The sequence below is a fragment of the Dendropsophus ebraccatus genome, chromosome 4, assembly GCF_027789765.1.
Source record: "Dendropsophus ebraccatus isolate aDenEbr1 chromosome 4, aDenEbr1.pat, whole genome shotgun sequence".
In the NCBI taxonomy this organism is placed as follows: Eukaryota; Metazoa; Chordata; class Amphibia; order Anura; family Hylidae; genus Dendropsophus; species Dendropsophus ebraccatus.
In genome coordinates, this window is record NC_091457.1 from 92,702,633 (window position 1) to 92,724,010 (window position 21,378).

A 21,378-nucleotide genomic window follows, 5' to 3' on the forward strand; every position below is an offset into this window, starting at 1 on the left:
TGTGTCTACCGTGCGCAGTGTCATCAAGAAGTTTAATGCCCATGGCACTGTGGCTGACTTCCCTAGATGTGAACGGAAAAGAAAAATTGACGAGAGATTTTAACGAAAGATTGTGTGGATGGTGGCTAAAGAACCTCGATTAACATCCAAACAAGTTCTAGCTGCCCTGCAGTCCGAGGGTACAACAGTGTCAACCTGTACTATACATCGGCTGCTGAATAATAAGGGACTCTATGGTAGAATACCCAGGAAGACCCGACTTCTGACCCAGAGACATAAAAATGCTGGCTGTAGTTTGCCAAAACTTACCTGAGAAAGCCAAAAGCTTTTTGGAAGAATGTTCTCTGGTCAGAAGAGACAAAAGTAGGGCTTTTTGGGAAAAGGCATCAACATAGAGTTTACAGGGAAATAAAGAGGCCTTCAAAGAAAAGAACACGGTCCCTACAGTCAAACATGGCGGAGGTTCCCTGATGTTTTAGGGTTGCTTTGCTGCCTCTGGCACTGGACTGCTTGACTGTGTGTGTGGCCCAGGGTAATATTGACTATTACTGTAAAGGGTAATAATGACCACTGTTTGGCAGCACACAATATTGTTAATTGTCCAGCAGTGAAGCAGTTAAAAGGCAGATGTGTGCTGGGAAAAAAAGGGCAGGAGCTCAGAAGTATCTTGTGTGGAGATTCAGTCAGAGTCTGTGAGTCAGTGTGTGTGCTATGAGGTAAAAAGAAGCAGGATTCTGTTGTGTGAAAAAGACAGAAATGAACAAGAGATCCTGTTGTACTATGAGGTAAAAAAACACACAGAGAAAATCAGTTCTATATAAAGAGCCAGAAAATAACATTACAGACCAAGTTTTACCACAGAGAGAGAGACCAGGATTTACCACAGGGAGACTCCAGCCCAGTGGGAAGCAGCAGAGGGTGTTACAGGATAGGACAGATAAATACAGGTACCTGAAACATACCCTCCCTATGTGAAGAATCATTTCAATATTGTATCACTCTGATGTTTATGGCTGATGGAGTTTTATTGTATGGATAATGTACCAGAATAAAACCTGTTTAACCCTTAGACGACCCAGGGCGTATAGTTACGCCATGGAAGTCTGTCCCCAGACGACCTAGGGCGTAACTGTACGCCCTGGGTGTTTCTCACGCTATGAAGCGTGCTCCGGAGCGGAGCGCGCTTCATAGCAGGTGGGGGCCGGCTGCAATCAGCAGCCGGGACCTCACCGGTAATGACACGCTGCAGCGATCGCGCTGCCGCGTGTCATTAACTCCTTAAACGCCGCGATAGCGGCGCGACCGCGGCGTTTAAGTGTAAGTGACAGGGGGAGTCCCCTGTCACTTACCGATCGGGACCCCCGCAGTGTGACTGCGGGGGTCCCGATCGGTAAAACGGGCCGCCGGAGCTCTCTCACCTGCCTCCGCGCGGTCCAATCGGCGCTCTGGTCACTGAGCCTGCACAGGCAGGCTCAATGAGCAGAGCGCCGATAACACTGATCAATGCTATGCCTATGGCATAGCATTCATCAGTGTAAAAATCCAAGTAGTGAATGTAAAAGTCCCCCAAAGGGACTTCAAATGTGTAAAAAAAAAAAGTTAAAAACACTAACACACTACCCCAAAACCCCTCCCCCAATAAAAGTCTAAATCACCCCCCTTTCCCATTATATAAATAAAACATATAAAAATAAATAAATAGATAAACATATAATATACCGTAGCGTGCGTAATTGTCCGATCTATTAAAATATAACAAGCGTCATTGCGAACGGTAAACGGCGTACACGAAAAGAGGGAAAAAAGTGCGCGGATTACCGATTTTATGTTACATTATATATATAAAAAAATTAATAAAAAGTGATCAAAACGTCCGATCTTCACAAATATGGTATTAATAAAAACTAGAGATCATGGCGGAAAAAATGACACCCCATACAGCCCCGTAGGTGAAAAAATAAAACCTTTATAAGCGTCACAATAGTCCCATTTTATTTATAATTAATTGCCAAAAAAAAGGATTTCATTTAAAAAAAATATATAACATTAGAGAATCTGCGTAAACCTGCATATGGTTGTGTTCGTACTGACCTATAGAGTAATGGTATCATGTCGCTTTTACCATATAGTGCATTACGTAGACACAGGAACCCCCCAAACGTTACCATATTGCATTCTTTTTTGCGATTTCACCAATTTATATCTTCATAAATAATATATTTGGGATTCCATCATACATGTTATGGTAAAATGAATGACGCCATTACACAGTACAACTATTCCTGTAACAAATAAGCACTTACATGGCCCTGTAGATAAAAAACTGAAAGTGCTGGAGCTCTTAGAAGGGGAGGAGGGAAAAACGGAAACACTAAGATCAAAATTTGCGCGGTCCACTGGGTCATTTTGGGCCTGGTCCTCAAAGGGTTAACCTCACTACAATGGAGTCTGCCTAACAAGTGTGCTATAGAGAAGATACACTTAGGAGACCTGACACAGCACTCACAACACCTGACGCTGCCATATCATAAGAGTGGTGTGTGGATAACATGTGCTTGGCATTATGAAGTCTGAAGACCACCAACAAATTTTGTAGCATAATGTAGGGCCCAGTGTGAGAAAGCTGGGTCTCCCTCAGAGGTCATGGGTCTTCCAGCAGGACAATGACCCAAAACACACTTCAAAAAGCACTAGAAAATGGTTTGAGAAAAAGCACTGGAGACTTCTGAAGTGTCCAGCAATGAGTCCAGACCTGAATCCCATAGAACACCTGTGGAAAGATCTCGAAATGGCGGTTTGGAGAAGACACCATTCAAATTTCAGGGACCTGATGCAATTTGCCAAAGAAGAATGGTCTAAAATTCCAGCAGAGCATTGTAAGAAACTCATTGGTGGTTACCAGAAGCGGTTTTTCGCTGTTATTTTGCCTAAAGGTTGTGCTACCAAGTATTATGCTGAGGGGGCCAATACTTTTGTCCGGCCCATTTTTGGAGTTTTGTGTAAAATGATCAATGATTTGACTTTTTTTTCAATCTCTTTTGTTTTTCCATTGCAAGCAAAACAAATTAAGATATTATAACCAAAGCATTTGTGAGTGCAATCATTTTCTAGAAGAAATTGAGTATTATCTGACAGAATTGCCGGGGTGCCAATACTTTTGGCCAGCACTGTATGTACCCCCAGAAATGTAAAGTGCTGCAGAATCTGTTGGCTCTATATAAATAAAAAAATTATAATTTTTATTACTCTTGAGTGTTGCCCACGCGAGATGGCTGGTACCTGGCTGCTGAGGGTACATAGCTGAAGAGGGCATAGTCTTTTATGTCAGAATGTTGCACTAAGAAGCTCTTTGTGCCATCACACACAACATCTAGACGATAGGCAGTGGCGCTTGGAGCTGAGAGAGAGTAGTGTATGGAATATTAGTCCAACAGGTAATGGATAAATAAATAAAGCAATACTACTGGGCAGTAATGGGTTGTCAACACCCGGGGCAAGGCAAAGTCTTGCACTCTCCTCAAGCAGGTCTGTGAACATTTAAGAGTTGCAACTCATACAGTGTATGCATAGCCTCTTACCAGAGGTGTACGCAGGGGTTTCTCAAGGGTTGGGGGTTGAAATAAAATAAAATACTACTGCAGTTACTAAAGAATACCATCATAATGTTACTACATAAAAAATCTCTAAACACCGCCCAAAATCACCAATAACACAACTATAACAAGGGACTAATTCTACCACACCATGGCCACTGTATAAGTAATTGCAATGCAGCTACATCCAGTAACTCACAGCTGCTTCTTGGAGTCATTCTCTTTCCTTTTCTTCTCTATCTGTCTCAGACCACCATGAACATTTCTTCCAACCATGTCTTGCCTCTTCAGAACCTTTTTGACAAACTTCTTAGGCTCTGTACATCACCCTGTACAATGCACCCCTAAGAATTATGGGCCTGTAGCAACTACCCCCCTGCCTTATACTACTGCTTTAGACCTTGACTATCCACTTCACAGATCAGATACCAACATACATTATTAAAGGTGTATTTTGTACATCATTTAAAAAACTACATGTAATAATAATATGAAAAAAGTAAAATAAATAACATTCAAATTAACAATGCTGGTGTGAAATCTGGCTCATAAATGTCACTCACCACTAGATGGCTCCAACATCATATGTCACATCACAGCTCATGTTCTATTATATGGTAAAACTGACTTACTGCAGATGCATTAACATGCACAAGAGCTGCTTTAATGGAAAGCTGAAGCTCCAATCCCAACCTACATTATAATACAAAACATCCACCCACATACGCAGTTATATTTATATTGAATATCCATACAGTAGGGTTACCCAGTTATTACAGACACCTGCACATATATGGCAATGCTGGCTAGTGACGACATTGATCAGATCAGATCAAAGGAAGCAAACTGGTTCATTGTTATGATGAGAGAATGGATGAAGTAAAAGGATGGAAACAATGTTAACCTTTAAAATGGCACAAAATATACCACTGAACTGTAGATGTACGATTATCAGGCCTGTTTATTATTAAGAGACTAAATAAGTCATCATTGTAATATTGTGTGAGGTTATCTAGCATTAGAAAAACTTAAATGTTTTATTTCAGACATGTCCTCAGGTTATATGTAGTATTATGCTATTTGAACACAGCCCAGTACTAAACTTTAAAAAATCTGTTCCAGCAATCTGTCTAAAGCAAGAGATGATCTTATATGTATCGGGGACTAAAATAATTTCTACTCTAATAATTAAATTTACCAACTGCCGAATAACGTTAAAGGAGAAGTCCGTTGACAATTTTTATTTAGGTATTGTATTGCCCCTCAAAAGTTATACATATCCCGGATATGCACTAATTAAATGCTTATAAAGTGCTTTTTTTCCCCTGCACTTACTACTGCATCAAGGCTTCACTTCCTGGATAAAATGGTGATGTCACAACCCAACTCCCAGAGCTGTGCGGGCTGTGGCTGCCGGAGAGGATGATGGCAGGGGGATGCTCAGTGTCCCTCCAGTTCCCTGTGTCCCTCAGTGTTCTCCTGCCATCATCCTCTCCAGCAGCCACAGCTCGCACAGCTCTGGGAGTCGGGTCGTGACATCACCATTTTATCCAGGAAGTGAAGCCTTGAAGCAGTAGTAAGTGCAGGGAAAAAGCACTTTGTGTGCATTTCCCATAATAATTGTATATTGGTGATTTGTATAACGTTTAGGGAGCAATACAATACTTCAATAAAAATGTTTGTTGAACTTCTCTTTTAAAAAAGGACCAGTCGCCTCTCAGGACCTGTCTGTTATAGTAAATATGTGTATTCTTCATGAAATAATTCGAGATAATCTTTTCTTATACCTCTCTTTGCCTTTCATCTGTTATTCTAACTAAAGCTGAGTTCGCACTATGTAAAAACAATGGCCGCCGTTTGATATGTTCCTGCAGTCCATATTATTTTATTTGGATTGCGGGCACATTTGGGTGTGCCTGCATTCAAATTAATCATTGCAGTCCATGTAATGTAGAGCCGTCAGAACGGCAATACATTGTTACATTGTGTGGACAGAGTGGGAACAACGGCTGTTCTTTCTGCATTAGCAGCCACAAATAATTGACATAACAATTATTTATGCAGCCTTAGGGGAAACAACGGCCGTAGTTGGTGCACATGGAATGGGCAACATTGCATTTATTTCAATGCAATGCCACCCAGGCTGAAAAGAACGGTCGCCGTTTTCACTGCAAACCGAGGTAGTTCTTTAAAAACAAATACAGTGTGTGAACAATCTCTGACGGCCGTGATTTACACAAAACATACATTGTATTGTGAATGAATCAAATCCCGTCCGGAGCATATACGCATAGTATACGTTCCGGCCGTGATTCCATCAGGCCGCACGAAAAACTAACATTCATTGAATAGATAGTGGCCACAGAGAATCTGTCAGTTCACACAATGGAGCGTGTGGCTCCGGATGCATTATCCATTGTGTGCTTCCGAATTAATCAGAAATGCAGTACTGGCCGGGATCTTCAGTAACACCAGACATTTTGTGACCTAGCCGGGTCACAGAACGGCCGGTGTTATACAAAGTGTGAACATGGCCTAAAAGTGTATGAAGTGTACGACTAAATAGCCACTTGGGTGTTACCTGTTGGAGGCATGATCCTACACTATCTGTGACTATCCAATTAATGCTGACTGTGTTAGACATACCCTTAAATAAAAACAACAAAAATAAAGATCTTGAGGTTTTCATGTGGATTCTACCTCAAAATCTGTTTTAAATCCAAGCCCAATTGATTCCAATGCAAAATCTGAAAAGGACGTCAGTTATGAGGATTCCATATGAAATTATTTTATCGGACTATATTTTCACTCCTATAGACCTCTGTAGGTTGAAAAACATGCATTAAAAATGCATTTGTAAACATGTATGTGTTTTTGCAACAGATGGTGTGGTGCAGAACTAGCTGGGTGCAGTAGTGTAAAATGAATGTCATGTTTCAGAGTGGTGGTGGCACAAAGCCCATAAACCTACAGCCTCATATAGCAAAAGATAGGTACAGCTTATAAGCTTGGGAGTAAGAACATTTGGTCACTTTTCCTTTAAAGGGAACCAATTAGCTCAGTTGGGCTGATATGGTTCCCTGCATCACTGTACAAAGCTGCTGTGCACTATATATATAGTGATGCCTTGGATTACGAGCATAATTCGTTCCGGGACTGTGCTTGTAATCCAAATCACTCTTAAACCAAAGCAAATTTTCCCATTAAAAATTATTAAAATGCAGAGAATTGGTTCCCTACTCCCAAAATAATGAATTTTTTTTAAAATCTGAATAACATGTAAAACGAATGTAACAGTCATTTAGAAACAGCTGAGTATCTCATATTATTAGTTACTGTACAATATAGCAAACAGCATGTGGTGTATAATGTATAGTAAGTGCCTAACCCTGATAACACAGCAGCAGCTTGGAGATACAGGATGACACTGCAGATCCCCATAATGCAGTAGCCTAGTGCAATAGACTAGAATAGAGAAGCAGGGCTGCTGTCAGAGGTCTGTGGGGTCACGTGACAACAATGGAGAAGGGGTATGTGTTTAGCAAGTGAGAATCAGAGCTGTGCAGGAGCATAGTGACAGAAACTTTTCTATACAGCAGTGTGAATGGCTAAGTGTAAGTGCAGGCACATTATAGCAGCCGTGTGTATAGTGAAGTGTAAGTGCAGGCACATTATAGCAGGAATGGAGATGATGGAAAACACAAAGGCAGTGAGCATGAAGGAATGAGCTGGGTGTATTTAGGCACATAAATGCAGCACTCTCTTGCTGGGGAAAGAGGTTTCAGCTAGAGATTACCTCCACAGTCCTGTCCCCTGATGCAAGCCATGGAACTGTCATGATTTGGAAGGTGAGGGAGACTTCCTGGGCTATGCTATGCATGCTATGCAGACCATGCCATTCCCCTTCCCACCCAGTACAAGGAGCTCTTAAACCAAAGCAATGCTCTTAAACCAAGTTACAATTTTGAAAAACTGTGAGCTCCTCTTGCAAAACGCTCTCAATCCAAGTTACTCTTAAACCAAGGTACCTCTTTCTCTCTCTCTCTCTAAATATATTAATTAAAACTATCTGTATTTTTCCCTATAGCTGTTGTTCGTGTGTATTATATGTTAATAAAAACAGTAAAACATTAGATAAGCTATAAAATCATGCATATCTTAGTATTCAGACTGACCTACAGAATAAAGATATCATGTTGGTTTTACCGTAAAGGGCAGTACGTGAATACGGAAACCCCCCTCCCCCCAAAAAAAAAATTTGCAGAATTGCATTTTTTGTCCCAAATTCACCCCATAAACGAATTTGCGTGTTCCATCATTAATTTTATGGTAGATTGAAAAACGCCATTGCAAAGTACACTTATTTCTAAATAAAGAAGACCTCACATGGCCCTGTTGATGGAAAAATAAAAGTTATAGCTTTTGAGGCAATGACAAAAAAACGAAAATGCAAAAATGAAAATTGGCGCCATCCTTAAGGTCATTTTAGGCTCTGTTCTTAAGGGGTTAAGTTATGGGCTATGGGAAAATCACTCCAATTTGGTATCCTACTGATTGACAAATCTGTGCCATTATGAAAAAATGGCACAGAAACTTTAGCATGGAGTACAAAAAAAGTTCTTTGTGGTGTTCTTTTAGGCCAAAAAAGTATGTGTGAAGAAGCCTAATTGTGATGCAGGCGATGTAATAATTGAATTGCTTGTATCGCTATGTTAACACTATGTTTAACAGCGTCCATTGCATAGCAATGAACGTTGTTATACTGCCGGCCGCCGGGCTGCATTTAGGACATTCCTGCAGCCGGTACCTCTGTATTGGCTGCAGGAACGTTCTCTCTTCACTATTGATTTGCGGGCACCGTCGGGTGAGCACGCAAATCAATTAGCCATTCACTTCAATGTAATGTGCAGCCGCCATACATTACGTTGTGTGAACAGCTATTATTTCCGGACGTTGTTCACTGAACAGCTTCCGGAAAAAATAGGCAGGTGCATTATTTTAAGACTTATTTTTAAGAACGGCCATTAACATAACGATATGTGAACACAGCGGGGGGTGTTAACCCATAGCATTTAATTAGCGTTAATTAGCGCTAATTTGTGCAATTAGCAGCAAAATAATGCTAATTAACATTAATTAAATGCTATGTGTGAACATAGTCTAAGGGTACTAGTAGTGTTAGGAGTAATCGGCACTACAGGTGTAAATGGGAACTAAGACATTGAATCCCATCATGAATGATGCATCCTGGGGTGCTCACTAGAAATATAGTCCCATCCGGTAACAATATAAGCAAAAGGTACAGTAGTGGCACTCACCAGTGGATTTCGTTGTGCAGGTATCTTTCTTTCAGTAACGCATGGACATATACAGGGCGGACGCCAGGCTGGTGCACCTGCACCAGCCTAGCGTCCGCCCTGTATATGTCCTTGCGTTACTGAGATAAAGATACCTGCACAACGAAATCCACTGGTGAGTGCCACTACTGTACCTTTTGCTTATATAGTCTAAGGGTACTATTACACGGAACGATAATCGGCCGAATTGGCCCGATTCGGCCGATTATCGCTCCGTGTAATAAATGCAATGATCAGCCGATGACAGCGATCATCGGCTGATCGTTGATATAGGTTAGAACCTACTTTTGTCGGGCGCCGACTGCGCACCGCTGCGTGTAATAGCGGTGCACGGGCGGTGCACTAACGATATACATTACCCATCCACGTTCCAGGGCTGCTCCTGCCATCCGCTACTCCCGGGGTCCCGCGTGCGCTCTAGCTTCACAGCGGCCTGTCAGCTCATAGGCCACTCAGCCAATCACAGGCAGCGGCGGTCCCGGCCTGTGATTGGCTGAGCGGCCTATCAGCTAACAGGCCGCTGTGAATCTAGAGCGCGCGGGACCCGGGGAGAAGCGGACGGCAGGAGCAGCCCTGGAACATGGATGGGTAATGTATGCCAGTTTAGCAAGGGCTGCAAGGACATCGGTAACGATGTCCTTGCAGCTCTTGTTAAACGATTATCGGGCTGTGTAAAAGGCCCAGTAAACGAGCGATGATCTAGCAGATCGGCGCTCCTTTACAGGTATTATCAGGCCCTGCTCGGCCCGTGTAATACCATCCTAATGCTACGTTTACACGAAACGATTATCGGGCGAATTTTCGCAATAACGATCAAATTCGAACGATAATCGTACGTGTAAATGCGGCGAACAATCAAAAAATCGCTCATTTTGATCTTTTAACATGTTCATAAATCGTGGTTAGCCGATCGCAAAAAAATCGCAGATCGTTACGTGTAAACAGTCGTCGCACGATAGTCCGGCCACGCGCCGCTCGCAGCCCCGCCCGCTGCCCGGCACCCCGCTCGCTGCCCGGCCCCCCGCTCATCCGCAGCCCGGCCCCACGGTCAACCGCAGCCCCCTGTGCCGCCCCGATCGCCCCCCGCCGCTCCGATCGCCACCCCCGCTTCCCCCGATCGCCACCCCCGCCTCCGCTCCGATCGTCACCCCTGCCGCTCCGATCGCCACCCCCTCCGCCGCCGCTCTGATCGCCCCCCCCCACTCCGATCGCCCCCCCCCCCCAGCCGCCGCTCCGATCGCCCCGCCGCCGCGGCCATGAGCATACGTTACCTGGTCCGCGCAGCAGGTCTTCCAGATCCCTGATTGGCTGAAGGGGAGCCATTTGAAATTCCCGGCTCATCTCTACAGCCAATCAATGCAAGGCAGCACCCCGCTCGCAGCCCGGCCCCCCGCTCATCCGCAGCCCGGCCCCACGGTCAACCGCAGCCCCCTTTGCCGCCCCTATCGCCCCCCGCCGCTCTGATCGCCACCCCCGCTTCCCCCGATCGCCACCCCCGCCTCCGCTCCGATCGTCACCCCTGCCGCTCCGATCGCCACCCCCTCCGCCGCCGCTCTGATCGCCACCCCCACCTGCCGCCGCTCTGATCGCCCCCCCCCACTCCGATCGCCCCCCCCGCCGCCGCTCCGATCGCCCCGCCGCCGCGGCCATGAGCATACGTTACCTGGTCCGCGCAGCAGGTCTTCGAGATCCCTGATTGGCTGAAGGGGAGCCATTTGAAATTACCGGCTCATCTCTTCAGCCAATCAATGCAAGGCAGCACTGATTGGCTGAAGGTGAGCCGTTTGAAATTCCCAGCTCCCCTCTTCAGCCAATCAATGCACGGCAGCACACACAAACACACACACTTATTTGTTCCAAATACAGTGCTAAACCTGTCCTCAGATTGCGTGTGGTATTACAACTCTGCTCCCTTGACTTCAGTGCAATACCACACACAAACTGGGGATAAGAGTGGTGCTATTTCTGCAAGAAAGCAGCTATGTTTTTCTAATCCTGGATAACTTTATGGATGTGGTTTTAACACTAATTGCAGCTTTGGTTGTGACTGGAGTACAACACATTTGCAATGCAACAAGCAAAGGAAAAACTGGTAAAAAATTAAATTACAAAATGTGGCCTCTATCAATATTAGTGATTGTGATGATAGCTAAAGCCACCTTCTAAGAATAATCAGTGGAGGTTACATGATGGCATGCCATCAGAGAAAGCACTGCTGATGACTACCCTACGCTTGAGTCATCCTAATTGTTATGGATATGAATCTTTTTGAGAAATGTCTCCAAAGCAAAGAAAGGCAATTATGTAGAATTTCATTAATCTTGTAGACTTGGCTGTCTATTCTACTAAAAATAATGCTGAAGATGAAAGATAAAACTGCAGGTGGGTGACTAACCCGTGTTGTAGAGAGAGAGAGAAGCAAACAGAGAGACTTCAGAGAGACTGTACATTTACAGTGAGTATTAGATTTCACCCCAGGGCTTGAATAACATCTCAGACTGCTTAGTACTGCTTTATAATATCCTCCAAGCTGCTGCTGCTTCTTAGAGCATGGATCCCCTCTTTCTGTGCAAGTTCCTTAGTAATCACGGCCATGACTACTATGGAACTCACGTAGTGCTGCAGCTGAGGGAATCCCAGCTAGAGTGTATGCACATAGTATACTCTCCGGACGGGATCCCTAGCGGCGGCGCAAAAAACAGACATGTCAGTCTTCTGAGGCCGCTATTCACTGAAAAGCGTCTGCAGAAAACCTGTCAGGGCACACAATGGAGTGTCCGGTCATGGAACGGACGGTCTCTTACTACGTGGGAACATGGCCTTAGGGTGTTATATTTAGTTATAGAGTCATAGAGGAGGCAGAGATAGAGAGTGGTATTGTGTTACTTACCCCTTTGACTCACAGAGACAGAGCAGCATTATAGTATTAAAGGGGTTGGCCACATATAAATACAGCAATTTCCTGCGTATAAGACTACTTTTTAACCCAGAAAAATTTTCTCAAAAGTCAGTGGTCGTCATTTACGCCAGGTGTCGTCTTTTAGGGCAGGTACTGAAATATTTCGGAACCATACTGGAAAATCTGTGGTCGCCGCATACGGTGGGGAAGCTCAAAAGAGCTCCCATCCATGTCGTATGCGGTGACCATATGAAAGTCAGAGCAAGCTGCAGGCATCCGGGGTATGGAAAAAAGATACGGTAGAGTTACGCTGTGCCCAGAAAAACCCACCTCTTTCACCTGTCTGGCCCACCCTAGTATCCTACCGATATTACTGCACCTCCTTCTTTGCCTCTCAGATGTCACTGCTGTCTGTTATTTTGTAATAATTTTTATTTGGTGTGTGTTGGCAGAGGGATAGTGTTATAGGGCGAGTATATCCCGAACTCTATATTTTAACTGGAAAAGTTAGGGGTCGTCTTATACATCCAGTCGCCTTATATGCTGGAAAATACAGCACTTTGGTCTATACATGGTGTCCTGTACAGGACGGTATATTACCCTTGTGGTTTTGCGCTCTGAAACCTTAGATCAATAAATGGCCTACCTTTATGTGGACTGAACGGAGGATAGTCTTTTCAATATTGAATTTGTTTGAAATGGGAGGTGCGTATTTGCTCTTTAATATAAATTTTTGTCACATCAAAATTTGTGCAACAATTTGAAAACCTCACACCCAACTAGCATTAGTGTCCAGGAGGACTGGAAAAGATTAGGTTACCTCTAAGTCACAATCTACTGTATTAGTAATAATTGTCTGTGGAAACCTCGGGTTACATGAAACCAAATCCTGAACGGTGATGAGGATGATGTCTTGTGTGATGATCAGCGCACCCTTTCTCTTTAGGGCAAGTATATTACTGCATATGAGAAGGTATAGTAACTACTGTAATACTGCCCTCTATGTGAAAAAATATAATCCTACCTCTTATGTACAAGAATATAACTACTATAATACTGCCTTCTATGTACAAGAATATAACTACTGTAATACTGCCCTCTGTACAAGGATATAACTATAATACTGTCCTCTATGTACAAGAATATAACTACTATAATACCGCCCTCTGTACAAGAATATAACTACTAAAATGCAATACAGAAGGAAAAAGAATTTCCATCACTCACCGGTCCATGAAGCAGGGACGAGCTTTATTTCATTTTCATGAGAAGCGGGGAGAGGTATACAGGGGATGCAGACTGCCCTCTATGTACAAGAATATAACTACTATAATCCTGCCTCTTATATACACAAATATAACTGCTATAATATGGAAAGAATATTAATCAGGACAAAGTTCATCTGTTCCTGGTGTTGCACTCTAACATGCCATTCTGTTTGCAGCCCTTTTCAGCTTAGTCTGGATCAGAATGACATATTATATGCATAATTATACTTTGATATTGAGTATTTTTAATGGGAAGGTGTTGATCTTCTGGTTTCTTGCTCCTATATATAAAGAGATTTCCATACTAGATACTAGATATTCCTCTAGCTCCTGCAGTGACTGGCAGCCTGGGCTTTATTATACTGGCATTGCTGGTGTATGTGAGGACTGGATGCCAGTGTTATTAATAGGGCCAAAGCCTAACAGGAAGAGTTATATTTTACCAAAGAGGTGACAGGAGATTGGAATGAGGATTGTATAAAGTGACTGACTGGAAGGACATTTAGTATACTATAATAAAAGCAAGCTTTGGCCTATTTTAAGACACTGGAGGGGGAAAAAAATCAGCAAAGTAAGAATACTTTAAAAAACAGAAGTGTTGATGATGAAGTACAAACTGAAAGAACAGAATAGAGATTTAAATTAAACGGGTTGTCCAGCGAAAAATGTTTTCTTTCAAATCAACTGGTGTCAGAACGTTATATAGATTTGTAATTACTTCTATTTAAAAATCTCAAGTCTTCCCATACTGATCAGCTGCTGTATGTTCTACAGGAAGTGTTGTTTTATTTACATTCAGAAACAGTGCTCTCTGCTGACACCTATGTCCATGTCAGGAACTGTCCAGAACAGTAGCAAATCCCCATAGAAAACCTCTCCTGCTCTGGACAGTTCCTGTCTCGGCCAGAGATGTCAGCAGAGAGCACTGTTTCTGAATGTAAATAAAACAACATTTCCTGCAGGACATATTGGGGGACATTTATGAAGTCCTGCTTTTTTTTTACACCGGGCTTACAAATGTCCTGGATCCAGGACTGAGAAAAATAGTGTGAAAACATAAGCAACATTGCACGAAAACAGGCACATAATACATTCCTCTTTTCCACTTTTAAAGCAGCTGGGAATTAATCTGTGGACTGATTCTAAGATAACAAATGCCCCTGTAATCCATGATTCCTGATTCATAGGGATGTGGTAGCAAAAACCCCAGCGGCATTGTGAATTCCTGATATTATAGGGAACCAATCACTTAAAAAACGCCTGTAACGCTATGGGAATGTGCTGTATAACTTACTTTATAAACTTGGTGCCCTGTATGTAAATTGCCCCCAAGTAGTCACGGTGGGCGATGACCCGTGGCAAGTAGTCACCATCCCCTGGGTGTTCCGGAGCGTTAATCACGCCCTAGTCTGCATAATTGTGGCGACGTCACAGAGAGGCGCGCTGTCTCTAACGTCAGCACGCCTACGTTGTTGCTGTGCCACTCATGCGCAGTACAGCGAGTCCGGTCTGCGCCATACTGCACAGGTGCAAAATAGCCTCAAACTCTTTGCCGGATCTCCAGCAATGAGTTTGAGGCTTTCTGCACCTGTGCAGTACGGTGCAGATTGGACCCGCTCTACAACGCATGAGTGGCACAGCAAGAACATATCTGCTGACGTTAGAGACAGCGCGCCTCTCGTTGATGTCGCCACAATTATGCAGACTAATCACACCCAGAGGGGCGTGATTACCGCTCCGGAACGCCCAGGGGATCGTGACTACTTGCCGCGGCTCACCGCCCACCGTGACTACTTGGGGGCAATTTACATACAGGGCGCCAAGTTTGTAAAGTAAGTTTTCGGCCTGTACATTCCAGGGACAGGGGTGTAAAAGCATGTTTGGGAAGTGTGCTGGGTGCTGCTACAGCACATTCCCATAGCGTTACAGGCATTTTTTAAGTGATTTGTTCCCTTTAAAATGCTGTGCAGTCAGTGGATGAATCCTCGATGTGATCACATTGCTGTTGTTTATTTTGGAGACCGGACTCAGACAGAGGCTTCTGACATAGTATCACTTCCTGAGACGCACCTGTCATGGGGACAGCTGTAGGGAAACCACATCCAACCTATAGGGATTGCCTGGTCATCTTGCATTTTGCATGACTTCCAGCTTCTGCTTTTGGCCTAGCTGTAACCCAATCCGCCAACGTCACTGTCTGTGTTTCTAAGGGAGTCAAGTTCACTTCCCTGCACTTAGCAACCATACACACAGACAAGACATCTTCAATCTACTCCATTCCAGAATGATGACATTTCATAGATGCAAACTGGAATCTTCCACAGTGAATCATTACAGAAATCAATGTTGTAGCTGAATCACATCAGAACATTGTTAATCGAATGACAATTCCTCACAGTTTCCCTCTTTCACTAATCCTTCAGAAACTTGTTACCAATCCCCTGCTGTGCATTATAGGGTCAATGAATCGATTCAAGCTCATGTTAATATGTGGCATAGTTAAAAGTCATCTATTGCTCTCTGTTATCAGACACATAAGATGGAAGGGGGTGGGGCTGACTGTAGGACAGATAAATACCGCCAATAGTTCAGGCTGTATAGAGACTATGGGGGTGAATACAATTTATTATCTCCTGATATCAATACAAGCTGATGAGAGGCTGCGGAGCCCTCTCTTGATTGACAGGAGGTGTAGAAAGCTCCCAGTCCACATGATCATTGTTTTATGTTACATATCTCTGAAATATATGTTACTGAGACCCTCATTTTATAATGCATTATAACAAACTGCCCTCTTTAAAATTAGTGGCTCTTCAATCCTCTTTGCATGTTTATAAAGGGTTAATCTGACCGCAGGAAGTCAGTGCATAAGTCCGTCAGTGCAGGTATATTCTTTTGTGCCTTTCATGCATGGAACAAATTCATGTCATTGTCTTAAACTGTAGAGGCACATGGCCGAATTAGCACGCCGACTCATGGAGGGTGGCAGATGTTCAGGGTCTTGGAATACCAATCCTCTTGTGCCACATGGAAGGACCGGTAGCACTGTAAATGCAGGAGAGACTGACTAAGCATGGGAGCCTGTGATGTCACACTCTGGACTAATATGGAAGTAGGGAGGGTGCAGGGCTCCCATATGCTGGGCTGACAGTGACGTCACTGAGGGTGCTAGCCCCTCAGCATACATAAGAGCACAGCTAGCAGCATGATTAACACAGAGGAGCAACTCCTGAGACACAGGCGCAGCTCATTCCAAGGATTACTGCAGGGACTCTCCGCTTTTATTCACTGCAGAAAGTAAGTGTCATTTTGCAACTGACATACATATATATATATATATATATATATATATATATATATATATATTCTTTACGTTAATGCAATTTACCATTAAAGGTATAAATGTTGAAGCTAGTTACTGCAGCTCCTGTACATTCTGCAGAAGCACATGCTGCTTGTAGACAAGCATATAAACTAGATTGCAATTTATAATGTATATATCCTGTTTCTATAGATTCGTTTTGCATGACATACTAGAATAAGTGAATATGAATATCTTACAGAGTCATATTTATTGTCAGATTATTTAATTAGGAAGCTGCATTTACTCTATTAGGATGAGCAGTTTATCTGAATGAAAGATGATGTTGGTAAAGGGAGGATAAGGCTTCTGTAATGAGGGGATGCCTCACATGAATGTACCGGACATCTTTTCAGGATTCGATTATTTAAAAGGTTACAAAGGCATCATGGGGGTCATACTGAATAACATAGTGGAGCATCACAATGTGTTAACATGTAGAAATTTACAGATCTTTTCTTTCCCTTTAAGACATGACCCTGAACCGTAGTGACCGGATCAAGGGCCTGGAGAAGAGACGAGGGAGCATGCCATTCGCTGTGCACCAGCAGCTTCACCGGAGGAGCATGCCGGTAGATGACAAGGAGCTACATGGAAGTTCTAAAGCCAACGAGTTGGCCAAGCTGGTTCGTTGCCCCTCCTACAACCCAACTGATGAGCACCGGGAAAGCTGGAACTCCGATTCCTCAGACTCTGTCATCTCCTCTGGAAGTGACTCTGAAGATCAACTATTTAAAGTGATTCTGCTTGGGGAACACGGAGTTGGCAAGTCCAGCTTGGCAAGGATTTTTGGTGGTGTGGAGGATCTCCAGGATGTAGAGGAGGCAGGTAAGAGTTACAAAGAAAGCGTTGTCACTAGAAGAGAAATATTCTCTCAACCCCAAGAAACAAAGGCTTCCATGCAAGAAATTGAAGTAATTTGTTTCAGCATTTTTTGTTCCTCTATAATCTTCTATTCTAGCGCTCAGAAAAGATTATTTTCTGGTAGCTATACTGAGTGATAGGACAGTAGGGGTGCATCATAAAAGTCTTTCCCTTATGGTCACAGCAATAATTAAAATAAAAAGGGTCTGATGCATGTGAAGTTTAGCACACCATGCAAACCTTCTTCACTGCAGAAAGAGTCAACTGCTATCTATCTATCTATCTATCTATCTATCTATCTATCTATCTATCTATCTATCTATCGTTACCATTAAAGTGACAGCCATGGTGCCCCCATAGTAGTGCCCATCACTGCTAAATCTACTATTGTTGGAAAGCCTGGTTACACATGTGTGATGTTAGGCTGCCATGCGAAAATCATCAGTGCTCTTTCATGTTTTCTGCAGGGCTTCTGTTTTCTTGGTGCAGGGCTTCAGCGATATACTTATTAGATTAACTATGTGGTCCCAATATGGTAGCACTATGCTCTATATGTCTGCAAAGTGTCAGAACACCCTGGATAAGGCTTTCAGTAGAGTGTGCACTCAGTGACATATATAATACTAATTTAGTCCTGCATCACTTAATGACACCATCCTTCCTGATTCCAGTTATATTTAGCTTCAATTGATTGGAAAGTTGAGCTGTTACTTAACATGTGACAGTTTAACCCTCGGGTGTATCTATGAAAAGTTACATCTCAGACCAAGAACAGTCACAATGCAGTCAGATCACTGATCAAATCTATTTTATTTCTCTAGGAAATACATATGACAGATCCATTATGGTTGATGGGGAAGAAGCCAGTCTGTTAGTCTTCGATATTTGGGAGCAGGTATGTTATAAAGCTCTTTCTACTCTACCATGAAATGATATTTTAGTTATGCCGTCAACATCACTGGTCACCTGTGTACAATCTATTACATATACAAAAGTCACATAGTAAATATGTTACCATTTCAGTACTACAGAGCTACTGTACAAGCTACTGTACAGTTACTGTACATCTCTGCTCCTGGAACTGTGTACATTACATTACATATGTACTGGTTCTAAAATATAGACGGTATTATACTCACTATTCTGATGGTGGAGACACTGGTGCAGATTTATCAGTGTGTAAAATAGCAACTGGTGTAAACTGCTCATAGCAGCCAATCATAGCTCAGCTCTGGTAAAATGAAAGCTGAAATGTGATTGGATATTGTAAACGGTTTATATCAGTCTCTTTTTTAAACAGTTTGGTAAGTCTGGGCTACTGTGTACATACTTTACATTACTTATCCTGTACTGATCCTTAGTTATGGTCTGTATTATACTCCAGAGCTGCACTCACTCTTCTGCTGGTGGAGCCACTATTTACATTTATTATCTTACTTAAAACAATATGTAACTCAGAATTACAGTAAACATATGGATTAACTACACTTTATGGAGAGGACATCTACATATAAATTATATAAAATGTTAATAGATTGATTAAGGCTATAAGTTATGTTAATGTATATATTTGCTTCCATAGACAGACATTTCTAGTGTTGTTTCTTATACTTAGTGCTAAATCTCCAGTAATATAACAATAGTGCTCCCGTTTTCTTTAATTGTATGTTCTAATAATGTCCACCAGGAGATGCTGTTTCCCATATAGACAATAATAGTAGACTGTAACAGCATCCTTTAAACTCGGATGATACTTGAAGAGATGATGAGCTTTCAATGCAGATGCTAATTAAAACACAAGCTAATGTGTGTTCAGTGCTGGTATCTAGTTGTCTAATTTGCATAAATAATTACAGCTAAGTGACTGATGTGTGATAATCGCTGCAAATTTAGGAGTAATTAACATTTAACATTAATGCTTCTAGGATGACAACCACTGGCTGCACAATCAGTGCATGAAGATGGGAGACGCTTATGTCATCGTGTACTCAGTGACAGACAAGGCAAGTTTTGAGAAAGCATCTGAACTCAGAATCCAGCTGCGCAGAGCTCGCCAGTCAGAGGACATCCCCATTATTCTGGTGGGAAACAAGAGTGATCTGGTGCGGTCACGGGAAGTTTCTGTAGAAGGTGAGCAGAAATTATTGGACATACATTCCATACTTACAGATATTTAGCATTAATATCAGTGAGTATCTGTGTGAGGATAGAACAATTGGCTAAATGAGTTGGGACCAGAATTAGGTTGGGTTCATCTTATGTTTGTCTGTATTTGCTGTATTTGTAACTTTCTTCTCATATTGTCTTACAGAGGGTCGCGCTTGTGCCGTAGTATTTGATTGTAAGTTTATTGAGACCTCAGCTTCCCTCCACCACAACGTCAAGGACCTTTTTGAAGGCATTGTACGTCAGATCAGGCTGCGCAAAGACAGCAAAGAGGACAATGCAAGGAGAATGGCCAGCAGCAAGAGGCGGGAGAGCATAGGGAAAAAAGCCAAGAGATTCCTGGGGAAGATTGTGGCCAAAAATAACAAGAAGATGGCATTTAAGCAGAAATCCAAATCTTGCCATGACTTATCTGTGCTCTGAAGACCTGTTAGGAGGCCACTGAACACCTGGAGGAAATACTTGACTTTCTTTGAAATGGAGACATATAAAGTGATAGATTAAAACTGATCTAAAACTCAGATTTTCATTTCTAATTTATGCCTTAATAAGCGGGACTGGAATATGGCATTAGGAAATTGGAACATTTTATGTAAGGATTTATCGGCAGTCAGCGACTTTGTGCCTCCTCCTGATGTGCTCTGTGTCCGATTGGAACTGCTTCATTTGGAGTTCAAAAAAGAGAAATAATATCTACTTTGTGTTAAAACTTGAATTTTTGTACGCAGGCTCGTACACCCCACTCCCATTTTTACCTTGCAAGTTCATGCGATCACATTGGCACAGAGACCTCTGTAGAGAGGGCATGTAGACTACAATGATTTTTGAACTGTATTGCACTTCAATGAATTGTTATCAATTTGAATTTATTATTTGTTTACATAAGCTATTTTATAATAAACTATTGACTGTTATACATCTCGGTTTCTTGTCTCCTAACTGGTGTGAAATGGATATGCACATTAAAGAAATAACACTATCTGGTCTATGGCTTGTGACAATCCAGCGTTTGTGAAATGGCAAATCCCAGCATGCCCTAAAACACAATAATCATTGTAGGGTCATTGCACCTAAATTCCCACACTTAAAGGGAATGTATTGCTTGGGATTTTTGAATGATTATAGACAAATAGTTAAACATGCTATTTTTTTTTTAATAATGGCTTTAGTCAAAACTTTAAGGCAGTCCTCCAGTCTGAATTGTAGTTCAAAGAATCTAGATATAGAGCAGAGGGGCATAAGCGGTGGCCTTTCAGCTGGTGCAAAACTACAATTCCCATCATGCCTGGACAGACAAGATGTATGGGAATTGTAGTTTTGCAACAACTGGAGGGCTGCAGGTTGTACACCACTGCTTTACAGTAAGCCCCATGGACTACTGTCATGAATAGGAAATGTTACTCTGCATACTCTGTGACCTTTGAAGAGCTCATTCCACAGGGAGGGGGAGTACACATCATCTATTGAAATTGCTATCTACTGGTGTCACCTTTCACTACAATGCTGTATGGATCACTTTACAGCTCTACAATCTACAACTCTCTCTTATCATCTTCCCCTAAATGTTTAGCTGAGCTACCTGGCACCATGGTAGTTTGTTTTCCTGTATCTGATGACTGAACAGTGCCATGGTAAAACATGACACTTCTTAGAATGTCATTTATCAGAACAAGCTCTGTGCAGATACTACGCAAGCAGAGGATGTTGGGAGATTCAAGCTCTGAGAAAGCAGATTAGTTAGTGCAGCAAGAGTGGACATACTCCCTGTGTGGTGTGTGATGTGTAGCTGAACAAGGGCAGGAAAGGTGAATTGGCAGTTAGGCTCTTCTACTTTTCCGATATGAGAACAAGTGAGAACTTGGCTGAGCAG

The 21,378-nt window shown here is 42.6% G+C and overlaps 1 protein-coding gene across 3 annotated transcripts; it reads left to right on the forward strand.

Moving 5' to 3' along the window:
* Positions 1–709: 709 nt before the first annotated feature.
* LOC138789781 (GTP-binding protein RAD-like) lies at positions 710–20,399 on the forward strand. 3 transcript variants are annotated; one of them, XM_069968591.1, is made up of 5 exons: positions 710–785; positions 16,950–17,306; positions 18,164–18,237; positions 19,268–19,472; positions 19,654–20,399. In XM_069968591.1, the coding sequence occupies exons 2-5, from the start codon at positions 16,952–16,954 to the stop codon at positions 19,929–19,931; spliced, it is 912 nt and encodes a 303-aa protein (XP_069824692.1). In that variant the 5' UTR covers positions 710–785; positions 16,950–16,951; the 3' UTR covers positions 19,932–20,399. The 3 variants fall into 3 exon arrangements, with proteins under 3 accessions (XP_069824692.1, XP_069824693.1, XP_069824691.1); XM_069968592.1 differs by lacking the exon at positions 710–785 and adding an exon at positions 888–947; XM_069968590.1 differs by lacking the exon at positions 710–785 and adding an exon at positions 16,339–16,414.
* Positions 20,400–21,378: the final 979 nt, after the last annotated feature.